Here is a 17936-nt window from a genome sequence, read left to right as displayed (position 1 = left end):
ACAAGGAATGGAGAACAGGGAGTAGGATCTGTCTCAAAGGCCAAATTTAAACTTATTTGTTTTCTGCATTTGTATCTAATTATATTAGAAAATATTGATAAAAATTGTGGAGCAGAAGCGTCTCATATTTCCATGGTTTGCAACTGGAAATAACATATTAACTACTGTATCAGTAAATGTAACCTGAAATGAATGCAGATCACGTTATACTAGTTATACCTCTGTATGCAGCCTGAGGCAGTTGGCTATCTGACAATTTCACACCCTATGTGTGTGTGAGATCTAACCAATTTCACACTCTATGTGTGTATGAGATCTAACCATGTCTTAAGCCATTGACAAAATTATCATCAGAAGAAAAACTCTTGTAACAGGTTGAGTTAACAGAAATAAATGAGGTTCAAGGCAGCACTTCAGACACTATTCTGGTAAGAGGATTCAGAATCACTGCTACAGAGAGCAAGTTTGAAGACATAAATTCCATGGATGATAATAATCAGTACAGAAATAACATTTATTTACAGTTCTAAGGGTGAAGGCAAACTAAAAGACTGCAACTCCCCCCCCCAAAAAAAATCATACATCATTCCTGTGCCGTAGATAACTTCTATAAGAAATACTTGAAAAATGTTTTGTTTTCATATTTCAACAAAATTCTGTAAATAACTGCTCCCTCCTAACTATTATCCTCATTTAGGAGATAATAGAGGGCTGATGGTTTGTGGTTAGGCAGAAGAGTGGGTGTAAGACCATCTGAGTTTTATCTTTGGCTGTTCCACTGACATCCTGTGTGACAATGAGCAAGTCACTATAGGTTTACACTGCACAGTTAAGCTGTGGTCTATGGGACTTCGGCTTAAGGACTTTAGGGATAGAAAAATGTATCTGTGTAGCTTTACCTACATGGTTACACACAGTCTCTGGTCTGTGCGGGGAGCCACTGTGACAGATATGCTAAACATTCATATGCCTCTTCATCGGGGCCATCCCTATGGGGGGAGTAGGGGGTGAAGTCTGGGGCAACCTGCCCCAGTGCCCCAGGCTTGGATCCCAGGGCAACCTCCACACACACACACACTGCAGGCTCCACCCCACCTCTTCTCCCAAGCTCGGCTCCTTCATCACCTCAAAGCCCCCTTCCCCGAGCAATGTGAGCTGGGGGATTACTGGGGGGACCTGGTGTGGGGCAGTAGCAGGAGTTGGCCCTCTCCCCCCACCATATTCACCATGGCAGCAGGAGCCAGAGCAACCTAGCAGCCTGCTCAGCTCTTCCCCACCGGCCTCTCCCAGACCACTGTGCTCCGCTTCATCATGGTGGCAGAATACCCTGGGGCTGGGGCGCTTTGCTTCCTGTTGCCATGTGAAGCTGGGAGAGGGCTGCGAGGTGGGGCAGAGAAGGCTGCCAGGTTACTCCGGCTCCTGCTGCCATGGTGAGTGCAGGGGGGTACTCTTACTATCATCCCACACCAGATCCCCCTTCCTCCTCTGTAATACCCTGGGCCGCCCTGTGACCCATCCATAGGATGGCTGAGGCGGCTGCCATGGCCCCTCTCCCCCAAAGTGTGGGACCTGGGGTGGCTGCCCCAAACCCTCCAATGGACAGGACAGCTGTCCTTCATGCTTTGACCACCATGCCAGAGACCATGGTTCCATGCTGAATTTAAATGGTTGCTCTATTTTTTGTTAACAGTGCCATTAAAATGGCCATTAACGGCCTCTACTTTTTAACCTCATGATTGTGATTGGTGTGTCAAGGTTTGACAGCAGAGTGAAGAGCGCTCCTCTCTGCCTTGTGGGGCTTACTGCTATCATAGAGGCTGGAGAAGTCCTAAGTCTCTGGGATGGAGCCAGTTACAGCCGGGGTTGAAAGCTGTGGACATGAAATGCACCAGGATTAAGTGACTCCCCCCAGACCACCCATCCAGAGACTGGCTAAACTGGGCCTGAGGCTCTGGAATGCCTCATCCACCGGGCCCCTCTGCCCACAGCGCTCCTGTGAGCGCCACGGCCTGGCAGAGGAGCCTGAGGGCTGCACACTGGGAGCCCGCGCGGACTTATGTAAGCACCTCGGGACCATGTGCTGGGCTCTACACCCAGACTCCACCTTCCGCCGCCTCTCCCCAGCGCACAGACACTAGGAGGAGGGAAAAGGCGGAAAAAAAACCCAAACGGGCTGAAAGGAGGGAGCTGCCTTAGACCCAGCCTCCGCCTCCTCCTCCTCCGGGCCGCTGGCTGGGGCTTTTGTTTTCTTCCCAGCTCGCCAGTCCCCACACGTGATTGCTGTGTTGTGGCACAGGGTGCCTCGCCGGCCGAGTGCACCTAGAAGGACTAACACTGCCCACGGAGAGGGGGAAGCGAGGCAGGGAGCTAGGCACGGCAAGGGGAGGGGAGGGGGGATAAGTAGGCAGCGAGCCATCCATGCACATACAGCCGGCGGGAGGGAGGCAGGGAAGCATGCCAGGCAGCCCCCCGCTCCCTGGCCCTGCCTGCTAACCCGTCTGCTCCGCCGCCTGCCCGCGAGCCGCGGCTGTGATTGCCTGGGGGAGCGGGAGCAGGGAAGGAGCCAGACCCGGACAATGGCGGCGGCGGCGGCTGCCACCAGCAGCCCTGGCAGCGCTAGCAGCCCGCTGCAGCCGCCGCCGCTGGAGCCTTGCTTGAGGAAGCCGCTGCCGCCGCAGCGCATGGACCCCCGGCGCAGGCAGGCAGCGCTCTCCTTCCTCACCAACATCTCGCTGGACGGCCGGCCGCGGCTGCCGCACGAGGAGAGCGGGGCAGAGGCGGGCGGGGGCGCCGCCAAGGCGGCGGGCGGCAGCGTTAGGACTCGGCACAGCCTGGGCGCCTTCCCGCCCCCCGCCGCGACAGCGGCTCCGCAGCAGCCGGGGGGCCACTGCGGCAGCGCCCGGCTCTCCAGCCCCCTGGCAGCGGGCGGGGAGCCGCCGGAGGAGGAGGAGGAGGAGGATGCCTTTGCCAGCGGGCAGGTGCCGGCAGCCGCCTTCGTGGCCTCGGGGACCCCTTCGGCGGGAGGCGGCAGCAGGGGCCGCCTCAACTCCTTCACTCAGGGAATCCTGCCCGTCTCCTTCTCCAGACCCATCCCGCAGGGCTATTGCTGCCTGGAGCAGGGCGGCCCCAGCGCCTTGGAGCTGCAGAGGTCCCGGTAAGCGAGCCCGTCTCTCCAGCCCCCCCGCGCCAGTGCCCACTCGCGGGCTGGTGGCACTTGCAAGCGGGCAGGCGACACCGACCCCTAACGGGGCCAGCAGGGGGACCCGTCTCCTGGGGCTCACTCCAGCCGGGGTTAGCAACGCAACACCCAGCCTCGGGGGCGGTGGGGGGGGGAGCTGCGCTTCAACTTAGTCCAGGCCCCTTGGGCCAACCCACCGCTAGTTCTGGTTTCAGCTGGGCCAAGATCATTATGCTTGTAAAACGCCCCCTACCCCGCTGAAGTTGTGTCTCTTACTCATCCCATTAGCCCATAGAGGTAGCCCTGTCTATAACTTTAAAAACAACCAGTAGCCCTGTGGCACCTTAGACACTAACAAATCTAGATAGTATCATGAGCTTTGGTGGGCAAAACCGGCTTGGATAGATGAGATGAGCTAGATGTGCAGTTCATGCTTGTTTTAGGGGCTGGAGCCCCATGCTCAGGAGGCTTGTGGCATGTGAACATCTATCCAGTGGCCAGGTTAGACAGAAGATCAGATACAGGGTTAAAAATAGCTGTTGATAGACTATGCTAATTATTAGGGAGTCATTGGGCCTCTGACTGGGGAAAAGGCATGACTACTATGTTACTCCCTCCCCTTTTTTTGTTAATGTTAATCGGGCTTTTTTTTTTACAAGCCTACACAAGTAGTGGTGTTAGTTTGTAGGGTTCAGATACAGCTCTGGATTGGGAAATATTGATCAGTGTGGTTTCCCTCCTCCCCCTCCAGTGTAAGATTTCTGTTTACCTGTTAGATTAGGAATTGCAGTGTTGTAGCAACACTGAAGAATAAATGAGCGATAAATGACAGTTCTGCACAGATCTCAGTGTAAGCACACATCCTTTATTTAACCTCCATGAACGTTTTCAGGGTTGAAGCATTTTCTTTGAGCATGCACATTGTCAAATGATAATATTTAAATTGCTGAGTATCTGCTCAATGTCTGGGAACCAGAAAGGTGAGAGAATTTATGACAGTCATAATTGTGTAAATTGCAGTACAAACTTTTTGTGTTATGGCAATTTATGTCCCATCAGATGGAGGCATCATAGAGAGACCAAATAATTATTTTAGTATATGAATGAGGATATTTATATATGTGTACTGTGACTTTAGCTGTGTCATGCTGATTAATGCATTCACTGGTAAATTAATAGTCAGGTTTTTCGAAGTTTCACTTTAAATGTGGATTAGATTTAAACTCATATGTATATTCACAGCAGGTAGTCTTTTTATAGTTAGTACAGCATTGGTTTAATTATTAATAAATCCAAAGATTTACTCCATTGTTTTCTCATTTGTGAATGGACTGAATCTATCATTCTGAGTGCTCTCTAGGCAGATTGCTAACACCAATTCTATTGAAAGACACTGATCCAGAGCGCACTTTCCATTAACTTCAATGAGGTGAAGTCCAAAAATACATGAAAGAACAGAGATTTGCTCACTCCTAAAGCAGGCCCTTTATCTACAGACACCATTTTTTCCTATAGTGAATGCCTTACCATCTTGTGCTACTAGTTATTAGTTTGACCTTTTAAGAGCTTCTCCCCCAGAAGAATGTTGCTTGCTTAAACATTTTTAAAGACATCTATTAAGAATACTCAACCATGTGCAAATGTATATGTGCATTTATGGAATATATGCATCATAAATTTAGATTCTGCTATATATTTGAGAGAGTTTGTCTGTCTGTCTGTTCAAGAACTCCTCCTAAAGATAAATGCTAGGACTACCAAATTTGGTATCTAGCTTCTGCCTTGGCTGTGCCAGGAAAATGGGATGTGCCCGGGATGGGATTGCTTCTCATAAAACCATACTGAAAAGAGACAATCAGAAGGTGGGTGAAAGGGGATGGGCTGGAGGTGCACCATGCTCCCATCCAGGATTACTCCAGCCCTGAGACTCCCATACCCCAGGCACCCTTTAGGGCGGGGGAGGGAGGGGACAGCGGCAAAGCTCCTCCCTCTAGTCCTAGAGGAACATTGCTGGCTGTTCCCCTTCATCATGGACCAAGGGGAAAGTGCGCAGTTTGCTGCATTCCTTCCCCTGGGAAACATGCATCCCTCCTCAGGCTGTGCCCACTGGATCTTCAGTGGCCTTGAAGAGGTGCTTCTCACCTAGCCCCAAGCTGCTGTGGTGAGAGGATATGTGTACACAGCAGGGCAAAAGTCTTTATTATCCAAAAAACAAATTAATTAAAGGACCGAAGCAAATGCTGGAAAAATCTTCTAGTACATAACAATCCGAACTTGCTTAATATCCTTAGGTGTCACAGTGGGTAGGGAAGAAACAGGAGGCAGTGACTGTGCTCTCCAGACCAGCATAATTTGCCACTCCTACATTCCGCATTTGTTATGCTCACTTCTTTCTGTCTTTTCCATAGACTTAGTTAAGTAGACTTTGACTCTCATGCTTCATCAGTTTATGAGGGTAATGGATCATAAAAGTACCAGAGACTGCTGTGGAAACAGCCTTTTTAAGAGTTAGCTGTAGTGGAAAGATTGTAGCTCTAGCAAATAAAAATTGTCTCAATACTATATACCTGCTGTCCTTGATTTGATCTGAAATTTGATTTGTCCTTTTCATGTGAGTTCATTTTTTTTAAATTGTATCCTTTGGTATATATGGTTGTGACTATTTTCTTCCACTATTTGATCTGAGGAAGTGGGTCTGGCCCACAAAAGCTCATCATCTAATAAACCATCTTGTTAGCCTTTAAAGTGCTACATAGTCCTGTATTTTGCTTCTGTCAAAAGATATGTTCTGAGCAGTGCTCTGTTACTGCTCAAGAGAAGATTTTTTCTTACCCTTGTTCTTCTGCATACCAAATAATAGTTGTATTGCACTATAATGCTTCTGTAGAGGTTTCCCATAGTCTCAAAGAGCCTTTTTGTTTTTCATTGCATGCACATGTTGGGCCATGTAGTTTAGACCACATATCTTCCAGATGCAGAAATCTGGATGGGACTTTTTCAGCTCTCGTCTGTGTCATATATTAGACCTCTTTTTTCTTCTTACCTCCCCCTTACACCTCTTGTTCTGCAGTGTTTCCCTTCTCATTTCTGTGCTGCTTGGTTGTTTTGTTTCCCTCCCCACTACATACAGAATTTTATATTAGCTTGCCTGGAAAAACTGGAGATATAGCAAATGAAAATTGTGTGATGGCTGTGTACCCTACTTATTCGATCTGACTTGTAGATTGCATTTTCTAATCTAATAGGTAATAAATATTACATACACTAGGGGAAGCCCCACAAAGAAGTGTTTCATAAACTGGCTTAATGTTTAATGCTGTAAAAGCACTGGTTATGAGGCATCTTGTAGGTTTCACTTTTCTGTTTGTGTGTGTGTAGAGTAGAGTGGATTATTGCAACAAATCAAAGCCGAGGGAGACATCTGAACAACAGCTCACCCAATATACAATACTAGTTGGCCCTGTCTGTGTTCTCCATGTGCTGGCAGTATACTCAGTTTTTTAGATTTGAAGTTAGAAGTATTTTCTTATGTACAAGTAGGATGGCTAGCAAATTTGGCATAAGTAGGATGGCTAGCAAATTTGGCCCTGAGTTTTGTATCACTTGTGTGCTCTTTAATGGCAAGTTTTCTCTTCAGTTATGCCTGGGCAACCTTGCTAACTATAGTGAGATTGTATGGATGTAATCAAGGGCAGAATTTTGCCCTCACTGAGTATATTGCCCCTAAATAATGCAGGTGGTACCTTTTAAAAGATCAGATAAACAGATAATACAATTATAAAGCAGCACGTGCCTGAGTATTCTGGCTTGCACTAGGGATGTACGTCTACGTCTACACTGGCAGCTTCTTGCGCAAGAACTCTTTTACACAAGAGTTCTTGTGCAAAAACTCTTCCAGAAGAGAGTGTCTACACTGGCATGTGCTTTTGCGCAAGAGATGTGCTTTTGCGCAAGAGCATCCATGCCAGTGTAGATGTTCTCTTGTGCAAGAAAGCTCTGATGGCCATTTTAACCATAGCGGCTTCTTGCACAAGAAATTCATGTTGCCTGTCTACACTGGCCTCTTGCGGAAGAACAGTTGCGCAAAAGGGCTTATTCCTGAGGGGAGCATCAGAGTTCTGGCGCAAGAAGCCCTGATTTCTTACATCAGAACGTCAGTTTACTTGCGCAATAACACGCGGCCTTTGTAGACAGGCAGCAAGTTTTTGCGCAAGAGCGGCCGCTTTTGCACAAGATCGTGCCAGTGAAGACACAGCCTAAGAGTTTAAGTGGTTATTCCTACCGGTAAAATTCTTCATGGGGCTGCTGGCCGCCAGCAATTCTGGGAGCGGTTAACCATGTAAACCATAGAGTTTTTATTAGTTACATGGTTAATATTTTTATTCATTTTTGCATCCCTAGCTTGCACCCAGTATATAAGGTATCCTTTCAAAAGGTTTTACAACTAGCCTTTGGGCTCAAGTATAAATTATGCACAATGAACAGCCATTAGACTATCATACTTACAAATTATCCAGCAAATCCTAGTCTTATAAGAGAGCTACATACCAGATAAATCATAAGCACATACTGACATAAGCCTTAGGACAGAGTTCAAGTGAAACCTTCTGCTATTCAGCTAATGGTGAGTGAATAACCAAATGCTCTGTATATGGCTTTCTACTATATGAGGGTGATGACAGGGAGAGAAAAAATACTGAAATTGCCAGGAGACAGTCATTAGCTCTCCTGAATGAGGGTCGTTAGACAGTAGTTATCAATGATGAGAGTATAGGGAGTAGAAAAGAGTGGAGAGTAAAATAAAGCATTCAAAGAACTTTGTATTTGTGTTTTCCCTAGTCTTGTAGTAAACTTGAGTTTGATCTATCATTTGAAAGACTAGTCCTCTGCTTAGACATGCACATCGTTACAGAATAACATGAAATCATTTTTATTAAAATATCACACAAAACATGCTGTAATATGTTTTTGTTTTCACATAGTTTTCAGAAGCCATTGTGAACATATAATCAGAGTTTCCTGCCTTTTTGTTTGTGTTAGCAGTTTCAAATAATTGCATACGAGTTTATATTTAACAAGGTTATCATTAATGTGGTTTGGGTTTGTGCTGTACATTTACAAGAAACAAACTATATAAGAGCATGGAGCTGCTTGCTGTTTGGAGGTTGATATATAATTATGTGTATGCAAGAAAACCCCCCTCTAAATTTGATTTTAAAGTTGCCACATAGATGCTGAAATTCATTTTAACTTGTCTGGTATGTAAGGTGTTACTTATTTTAAATGGTCAGTTAAACAGATGGCTAAAATGTCAGGGACCACTTGAGATATAGAGTCAAATACTACCAGTCTTTCTCATGTTAAGTAGCATCTTTCTCTTCTAGTAGTCCCATTGAGCCTGTTTATGGAGTAAATATGAATAAAGGGGTAGAATCTGGTCCTTAAAAAACAAATGTGATTGCTTTTCACTTAAAGCTAGAGCATTTACCTCCATAGTTATTTATGGAAAATAAACATTGATATTTGTTTGGTGATGTTGCTTAAGCCCCCAAAAGGGGTTTGGTTTTGCCTTTAAATATTAGAGAGCCCTACTATCTGGCTCAGTTAATCCACTGAAGTTCACATAACTGAGGGCAACATCACCAAACAAAATATCAATGTGATGAGAAAGACAAATGCAATTAAGATACTAGCATATAGATAAGGGGTGTGCAATAATTTTTGCAGGGAGCCACTTAATGAATATTGGTATGTGATCATATGCCAGCTCCATCCCCAGAAAGGGTAGGGCCTAGGTAGAAGAAGAGAGCAGGGCTGGGGACTAGTCTCCCCCGCCCTGAGTTGGTTGTGGTGAGAGGCTTTAAATTAAAAACATAGAAAAAGGCTTGTGGCTCCTAGCCCCACTGCTACTGCATTGCTTGGCAGCTCCCCAGGGTTGCTGTGGCTATTTAAAGGGTTTGCAGCTCCTGCCTCTGCAGGAGTAGAGCTCTGACTGGGAGCCGTGAGCCATTTAAATAGGATCCTGCTGCCTGAGCCCCAACCTGGAAATTCAGTGGCATGGGCAGCAGGATGTAAGTAGAAAGTGGCCAGATGCAGTCAGTGGGCTGGATCAAAGAGTTAAGCGGGCTGGATCCGGTCCCTGGCCTACATCTTACCCAGCCCTGTTATAGAGTCTATCTTTCTTGAGGATTGCTGGCATTAATTACCAGATTTAGGTAAAACTTTTAATTGCATTTGTCTTTCTCATCACGGTAGACTAAGGGTAAGGAATTACTTTCTGGACAGCTGATTACTGGCAAAAGAACAGAATGGAATTGATGCCAAGTAACTGAGTATTGTTCATTTAAAAAGACACTTAATTAGACATTGCAAAGACATTCACTTTTAAAAGGTATATTGTCCAACTAAAAAGAAGTCCGCATTTCTTTACATGTTATAGTAGCTATCTGGATTAGTTTTTTAACATTACAAATCTAGTTTACTTTTCATTATTTGAAGTTCACCGGTATTGTTTATCATCCAGTTTACTCAGTCTAGCCAATGCCAACAGGAGTCACTTTCACACTCAAGTTCTCATGCACTAGCATATTGACATTTGAGTAGCAAACTCATGAGGAGGGGCTGTTTTAAAAAACAAACAAAACCTGTTTAAAACGTGCAAATGTTTATTAACAATGGCATTGGAAATTTTTAACTTACAGAACCTATTTTGGACCTACACTAAGCAACAATTCCTTGAAAAAGATGGGCAAGATCCTTAGAATTTTAGATGCCCATTATTTTGTTGGTATCTAAAAGGAAGGAAGAAACAAGGGAAGGGAGGGAGGAGAGTAGAAGGAAGGACAAACCGAGCCCTGGGTGCTCGAGCTGCAATAACCCATTAGGATGCTGTTCAGGAGCTGAATCCTGGAGTTCAAGTTTGTGAAGGGTTGGTAGTGAATGAAAAATGCTTGAAGGTTAACTTGAACCTTCCAGCGGTTCTCAGATTTTGTTGCATTGCAACCCCCTTCTGACAACAAAATTACCACATGAACCAGGGTGGGTATGGGGGCTGGGGCAAAGGCCACAGCCCTGCTGCCATAGGTGGGAGGTACGGAGGCCAGAGTCCAAGCCCTGCTATTCCAAATGGGGGAAGAGAGGGCCCAAGCCCCACTGCCCGAGTGGAAAGAAAACTTGGGCTTCAGCCTCAGGTCCCAGTAAGTCATTAAAAGGGGGTCTTGACCAGTGTTCCTTCTAAGATTTTCCATCCGTGAACAGAGTGAGTTTTGTGTTGTGCACCAATAATTAGGTCACGTGTGCTTGTTCGGATTAGGGATGTGAGTGACTAGTCATGTATCCGATAAGCATAAGCTAATTGGATAGTCCACTAGTCCCTCGACTAGTTGCTTCTCGCCCCACTTGCTGCCTCTAATAGAGGCAACAAGGTGAGGGAGCAGGAGCCAGTGCTGGGGGGAGCTGTCTTAAAAGCCCCTCCAGCATCGTCTCCGCGGGAGTAGTGGGGACTGGGCACGAGCTGAGAATCAGCTGATTCCTGGCTCACGCCCAGTCCCAGACACTGCACCTCTGCTTTTTAAATATATTAAGAGCCTGCCAGCTCTTAATACATTTAAAAATCAGAAGCGCAGCGGCGGGGACCCAGCATGAGCTGGGACAGCTGATTCCTGGCTTGTGCTGGATTCCCCTGCACTAAATACCAGCCTTTTAAATACAATTTAAAAGGCTGGTGTGCAGCAGGGGGAACCCTGCGCAAGCTGGGAATGAGTTATCCTGGCTGACGCTGGGTCCCTCCAGCTGCACTTTAGCCTTTTAAATGTATTAAGAGCTTATTGGCTCTTAATACATTTAAAAGGCGGAGCTGCAGTGGGGTTAGCTCCCAGGTTGGGAGCTAACCCCACTGCGGCTTCCTTGCTTATCAACTAGTCGATGGAAAATCCATCGACTAGTCAATTAGTTGATTAAACTAAATTTAACATCCCTAGTTCGGGTGTGTGCCACTGTGGCACCCAACAGTGGCGCTGCTCCCTGAGAGACTCTCCTAGCACAGAGACCCCAGCCTGGCCATCTCCCTGCTCCCAGGCAGCACCCCCCTTGTGGGGAGAAGGTGAGATCTGTCCCTCCTCAGAAAGCGCTGCAGGGCAGGGGCTGCCCCAGGCTGCTCCCTTCAGGGCTGGCTGCGAGGCCCTGCCTGGGGCAGAGGGAAGTTGCTTCCCGCCGCCAGGTTTTGCAGGGAGTGGAGGGCTGGAGCAGCAACTTGTGAGGAGCAAGCAAAGGGATGTGGGGATGCAAGATGTGGGGAGCAAGCAAGGGGCTGAGCAGTCAGGGGGCTCTGAGAGCCAGAGGGCAGTAATGGGGGAAAAGACCTGGGGAAGGGAGGAACAGGGATGCAGGGGGCCCCAGCCCTGGCAGTCACTTGCCAGGTGACCTGCCCCAGGAGTAACTGTGCAGCCACCATGCAGCCCTGGCCACAGCTCCAGCCTTGGGGAGTTGGGAACAGCAAAGAGCTGCCTGGCTGAACCCCCATATCCCCACCAAACCCACCAGCAGCAGCAGCTAACCTTGAACCAGCACGCTGCTGGGTGGCTCCGCTGTGGAGGTGGGTGGACTAAAATTCTCTCTGCGTGCCTGCACAAGCATGCGCCCTAGAGGGAACTTAGGTCTTGACTCACTTTGTGGTCTCAACCACAGTTTGAAAATCACTGTTTTAAGGCATCCCAAACTCCATAGTATGCCCTATTCATAATGGCTGCGTTTGAGGGAAGGTGGATTTTCTAATGGGCTCTGTTTCCCCAGGTTGGATGGGTTAAGGCAGGGGTGGCCAACCCATTCTGGATAAAGAGCCAAGATATCAGTGGATCCAGAGCAAAGTTGTCGAGCAAAAAAAAAAAAAAAGCTCTGCCCCTTTAAGAAAACACATTTCGAGACTTTTTGGCCACATTAGGCTCCTGCTGGCTGATGCCATCTTTAATTGCCAAGCCGGATGGCTCCTCTGCCCAGGTCAGCACAGGAAGCCGAGGGGAGAGGGCCGTTTTTGGGGGCACGGTGGCGGCTTTATGAGCCACGGGGGGTTCGCGAATTGCACCCTGGGGGAGGGAGGGCAGGAAGAGACGCATGTGGCAGGTTGGCCACAGCTGGGTTAAGGAATAGACGTAGACATGGGAAATTTAGGTTCTGTTCCTGGGTCTGCAACAGACATTCTGTGTGCCTTGGACAAGTAACGTAAAGCCTGATTTGCAGTAGTGCTGAGCCTGGACACAGTTAGATGCAGCTGAGTACACATAGGTCCTTTACCTCAGTTTCCTCCTCTGTCAGATGGTGATTATACTTCTGCAATCCGCAGGATAGTTTTTGATTAAATTCATATTTGCAAAGTGCTTTGAGGCTCTTGGATGAAGTGTGTTACACAAGCGCAAAGTAGTATTTGTTGCATCTTTGGGCTGACGGCAATCCCCTCCCCCAACACATACTCCTCTGGGTTTTCAGGGAGGAGTGATAAAATCCTAAGGCTGGAAGAGACCTCAGGAGGTCATCAAGTCCAGCCCCCTGCCCAAAGCAGGACCAATCCCAACTAAATCAATCCAGCCAGGGCTTTGTCAAGCCAGGACTTAAAAACCTCTAGGGATGGCGATTCCACCACCTCCCTACGTAACCCATTCTAGTGCTTCACCACACTTCTACTGAAATAGTTTTTCCTAATATCCAACCTAGACCTCCCCCATTGTAACTTGAGACATTGTAACATTGCTCCTTGTTCTGCCATCTGTCACCACTGAGAACAGCCTCTCTCCATCCTCTTTGGAACCTCCCTTCAGGAAGCTGAAGTCAGCGATCAAATTCCCCCTCACTCTTCTCTTCTGCATACTAAATAAGCCCAAATCCCTCAGCCTCGCCTCAGAGGTCATGTGCTCCAGCCTCCTAATCATTTTGGTTGTCCTCCGCTGGACCATCTCCAGTGCATCCACATCGTTTCTATAGTGGGAGAGGGGAGGTGGGAGGAGGCAGAACTGGATGCAATACTCCAGATGGGATTTCACCAATGCTGAATAAAGGGGAATAATCATTTCTCTAGATCTGCGGGCAATGCTCCTCCTAATGCACCCTAATATGCCATTCTCCTTCTTGGCTACAAGGGCACACTGTTGACTCATATCCAGTTTCTCATCCACTGTAATCCCCAGATCCTTTTCTGCAGAACTGCTACTTAGCCATTTGGTCCCCAGCCTGTAACAATGCTTGGGATTCTTTTGTCCCAAGTGCAGGACTCTATACTTATCCTTGTTGAACCTCATCAGATTTCTTTTGACCCAATCCTCCAGTTTGTCTAGGTTACTCTGGGCCCTATCCCTATCCTCCAATGTATCTACCTTTTCCCCATCTTAGTGTCATCCACAAACTTTAAGAGGGTGCAATCAATCCCCTCATTCAGGTCATTAATAAAGATGTTGAACAAAACTCGCCCTAGAGCTGATCCTTGGGGCACTCTGCTTGAAACCAACTGCCAGCCAGACATCAAGCCGTTGATCACTACCTGCTGAGCCCAACAATCTAGCCACCTTTCCAACCACTTTACAGTCTATTTATCCAATCCATATTTCCTTAACCTGCTGGCAAGAATATTGTGGGAGACCGTATCTAAAGCTTTGCTAATGTCAAGGTCTATCACATCCACCGACTTCCCCGTGTCCACAGAGCCAGTTACCTCATCATAGAAGCTCATCAGGTTGGTCAGGCATGACTTGCCCTTGGTGAATCCATGTTGACTATTCCTGATCACTTTCCCCTCTTCCAAGTGCTTCAGAATGGATTCCTTGAGGATCCCCTCCATGATTTTTCTTAGGCCTGAGGTGAGGCTGACTGGTCTGTAGTTCCCTGGATTGTCCTTCTTCCCTTTTTAAAAGATGGGTACTACATTTGCCTTTTTCCAGTCATCTGAGACCACTTCCAATCTCCAAGGCTGTGTCTAGACTGGCAAGTTTTTCTGCAAAATCATATGATTTTGCGGAAAAACTTGCCAGCTGTCTACACTGGCCGCTTGAATTTCCGGAAAAGCACTGACGGTCTCATGTAAGATTGACAGTGCTTTTCCAGAAAAACTATGCTGCTCCCGTTTGGGCAAAAGTCTTTTTCCGAAAGACTTTTGCCCAAAAGGGCCAGTATAAACAGCACAGTAGTGTTTTCCGCAAAAAAGCCCCGATCGCGAAAATGGCGACCGGGGCTTTTTTGCAGAAAACCGCGTCTAGATTGGCCACGGATGCTTTTCTGCAAAAATTGCTTTTGCGGAAAAGCATCCTGCCAATCTAGACGTGCTTTTCCGAAAATGCTTTTAACGGAAAACTTTTCCGTTAAAAGCATTTTCGGAAAATCATGCCAGTGTAGACGTAGCCCAAGAGTTTTCAAAGATCATGGCCAAAGGTTCTGCAAATGACATCTGCCATCTCCCTCAGTACTCTCGGATGCATTAAATCTGGACCAATGGGTTTGTGTATGTTTGTCTTTTCTAAATAGTTCTTAACCTGTTCTTTCTCCACCAAGGGCTGCCTACCTCCATCCCATATTGCGTTGCCTCCTGCAGTAGCCTGGAAGCTGACCTTGTCTGTGAAGACAGTTGTAAAAAAAGCATTGAGTACTTCAGCCACTGCCTTGTCTCCCTAAATATGGGAACCCTTCCAATCCCACTGTAGCAGCTGCAACACTAAAACCAGGAACAAAGATGGTAATCCTGAAAGTTCCAGAGCAATTAAATATAGAAAGTTGATCCCCATAATAAATAACTGCTAGAAAACTCTTCTGAAGTTAGTTGATGGTCACCCTCTAAATCACTTCCTCAGATGAACTAAAGAATGGAAAAATATTCCAGGGGCGCTGCTCTTTGCCAAGGTTAGTTTGGAGGACTTTCATTACCAAAGAAGCATATGAGAAGGCAGTAATGGGATGTAAAATGACTGAACACAGCCGTTGAGGTCAGACATAGCTATATATTTTTTTCATTACAGTACTCATGTACACATAAACTTGAAATTCTCTTTTGAGGTATAGCAGTTGAAAAGCTGTGTATAAATTTGAGTTTCGTCCAGTACTCTAAGAAAAATAAAAGTAAATCCACCTATAATACACATTTTGTAACTTCCTTTCCTTTCCATATTTATGGGAAGTGCATTAGGGGACAGATAGGGGGAAAGTTAGACAACTATTTTATTATGCAAAATTCTGCTATCAAGTTGTGCTGTTATAATAATGAAGCAGCAAAATGTATTTTAGTATAATAACTCTGATGCCCCAGCTGACATACACTGCAGGAGTAATGGACTATATCAGCTTTGCCAATGTTAGTATGGTAAGAGATTGGAAATTAAGAGAAATAATTGCATCCTGAAGAAAAGGCTCCACTCCAACAAATTCTATGGCTTTATTAGAACACTTAGTAAGGTTCAGTTGTCAAACAAAGGAATTTGAGAAAAAATAGGAAAAGTGTACAACACTCAGTTACTGTCAAGTGAGTAAGAGATCTGGAACAGATTCTAGTGTATATATAGCCATTATAAATCAGACTGATCTCTTTGCACAATCATGCCACCATGCGACAATGGGATAGATGTGATGTAGCTGCTTCTTTGGGACTTGATTGGGCTTATTAGGCACAAGTCTCAAGTGTGAGGCAATACAGAATTTCACCACTCTGAGGAGCTCTGAGAGATACTGTGCTTTCCTGGAGGTACAGGTCACTCGCAAGTTCCCCAGTGCACAGGCTGCTCCATCCAAGACACCTGACCCATTCTATGTGGGAGGGGTGAAGGTCCAAGAGGTTCCTGTTACTCCTCACCCCCAAAACCAATCTGCCTCATTTCAGGGGCAGATAGATTCGTGTGTCCTTATCACATCCCACAACACACACTTCAGGCCTCTAAGCACGTGTGGTAAATAACATAATGTAAAAGAAAAGCTGAATTGCAGTTCTGTTCTGAAAAGCTACTAAAATGTCATTTTACTTTTCAGCTTTTTTTCCTGTACATTGCTAGGAACTTCTGCTTACTGAAATGCCAAAAAGAATTTACTTATTTTCACTTTAGTCTTGCAAATGCAAAATAACAAAGGGAGAATAGGCTGCATTTGATTCCTCTGGATACATCATCTGAAAATTTTACTGATTTTAAGTGCAAACCCATGCACAATCAACAGAGTTTGCTCATGTGTCATTGAATGTGTAGTCTGAGAGTGGGCATGCACAAGAGTTACTAAGGGCTTGTTTGGTCTGCAGAATCTATTTTTTTTTTTTTTTTTTTTTTACTAGTGTTGATGCATGGAAATAAATAACCTGCTTTGACTAACAGAGCTCAGGCGAAGTTTGCAGAACTGACACTTAGAAAAAAACCCATTTTCTCCTGAAGTACTGAAATTAAATCAGAGATTAATCAGACAGTATAGCGCAATAAGATACTTTGCAGACAGCAGGGAGAGGATAGAGGAATGATCTTCAGATGCTGCAGTGATGAGGATGGGATTAACAACTTCATAGGTGGGTAAAAAATGTGTGTCAACTAGCCACATATTAAAGATATGGGAGGCTTATGGTCTGCTGTTAATAATCTAGAAGGGGCTTATGTTAAATTCCTAACAAAGGCACAACTACATTTTTAAAAAGTACAGGCAGTCCCTGGGTTACGTACAAGATAGGGACTGTAGGTTTGTTCTTAAGTTGAATTTGTATGTAAGTCGGAACTGGTACATATTGTAGGGGAAACTCTAGCCAAACATTTCTCCAGAGCTCAGTTTTATTCTCCCACACCTCACTTCCCTCAGTCCTTTATTCTTAAACTGAGGTGTCTGCGGAGAAAAGCCGCTCTGCGTCTCCCTGGTCTGCTGGGGGGGGGGGGGGGCGCTAGCTTCGCATCTCCCTGGTCTGCTGGGGGGAAGCAGCTAGTGCGGGGTTGCCTCACCCCGTTTGTAAGTAGGGATCCGATGTAAATCGGATCCATGTAACCCGGAGACTGCCGGTAGCTCAGATGACTATTGAGTGTCTTTTACCTCTTTGGAGCCACCTTAAGTCTGCCAGATTTACTCACATAAAGCAAAACCAGGCATGAATTTAAATAATACTCCAGTCTCATTCTAGAAGGAATGTATACATGATTAAGAACAAACTGATACAGAATTGGAAATTGTTAATGGTCTCTCTGACTTTTTCAAGGAGCACAATCAGAATAATAAGTACCCTAAAGTGACCCTTTTCCCCTCCTAGATCAATTTGAAAAATCCAGGTAACTCTTTGTGACTTTACATTTGAATAAAGTGCTTTTATGTTTTAAAATGCCATTCCCAACACCACAGAACTCATGAGCAACCTTCCAAACAATGAGCTGTCTGCATATATCTGATTTAAGGGGGAAATTTTGATAAGAGGATTTCAATCATTTTTTTTTATTTAGGGATCATCATAAGTAGAGGGCCAGATTTCATCGTTTATGCTTTTAAATTCCCATTGTTACAAATTCTAATTTAGTAAAACTATTGCCATGATAGTGGTAGAAATGTAGTCGTGTTAGTCTGGTGCAGCTGAAACAAAAAACAGGACTGTGTAGCACTTTCAAGACTAACAAGATGGTTTAATAGGTGATGAGCTTTCGTGGGCCAGACCCACTTCCTCAGATCAAATAGTGGAAGAAAATTGTCACAAGCATACATACCAAAGGATACAAATAAAAAAAAATGAACACATGAAAAGGACAAATCAAATTTCAGAACAGAAGGGGGATGGGGGAGAAGG

General features: G+C 45.8%; 1 protein-coding gene across 2 annotated transcripts in view; it reads left to right on the top strand.

The window, feature by feature from the left end:
* The first annotated feature begins 2245 nt into the window (after positions 1-2245).
* CABLES1 (Cdk5 and Abl enzyme substrate 1) overlaps positions 2246-17936 on the top strand; it is a 104320-nt gene continuing 88629 nt past the window's right edge. Inside the window, exon 1 of one of the 2 annotated variants that reach the window (XM_075920881.2) lies at positions 2246-3154. In XM_075920881.2, the coding sequence (XP_075776996.2) occupies positions 2577-3154 (578 nt within the window). In that variant the 5' untranslated portion in view covers positions 2246-2576. The remainder of the gene's footprint in view (positions 3155-17936) is intronic. The other variant, XM_075920880.2, reaches the window with a different exon arrangement.

This window comes from Pelodiscus sinensis, chromosome 2, assembly GCF_052426305.1.
Source record: "Pelodiscus sinensis isolate ZL-2025 chromosome 2, ASM5242630v1, whole genome shotgun sequence".
Lineage (NCBI taxonomy): Eukaryota > Metazoa > Chordata > Testudines > Trionychidae > Pelodiscus > Pelodiscus sinensis.
The sequence above is the reverse complement of the archived record's forward strand: the minus strand, read 5'-3'. Positions and strand labels throughout refer to the sequence as shown.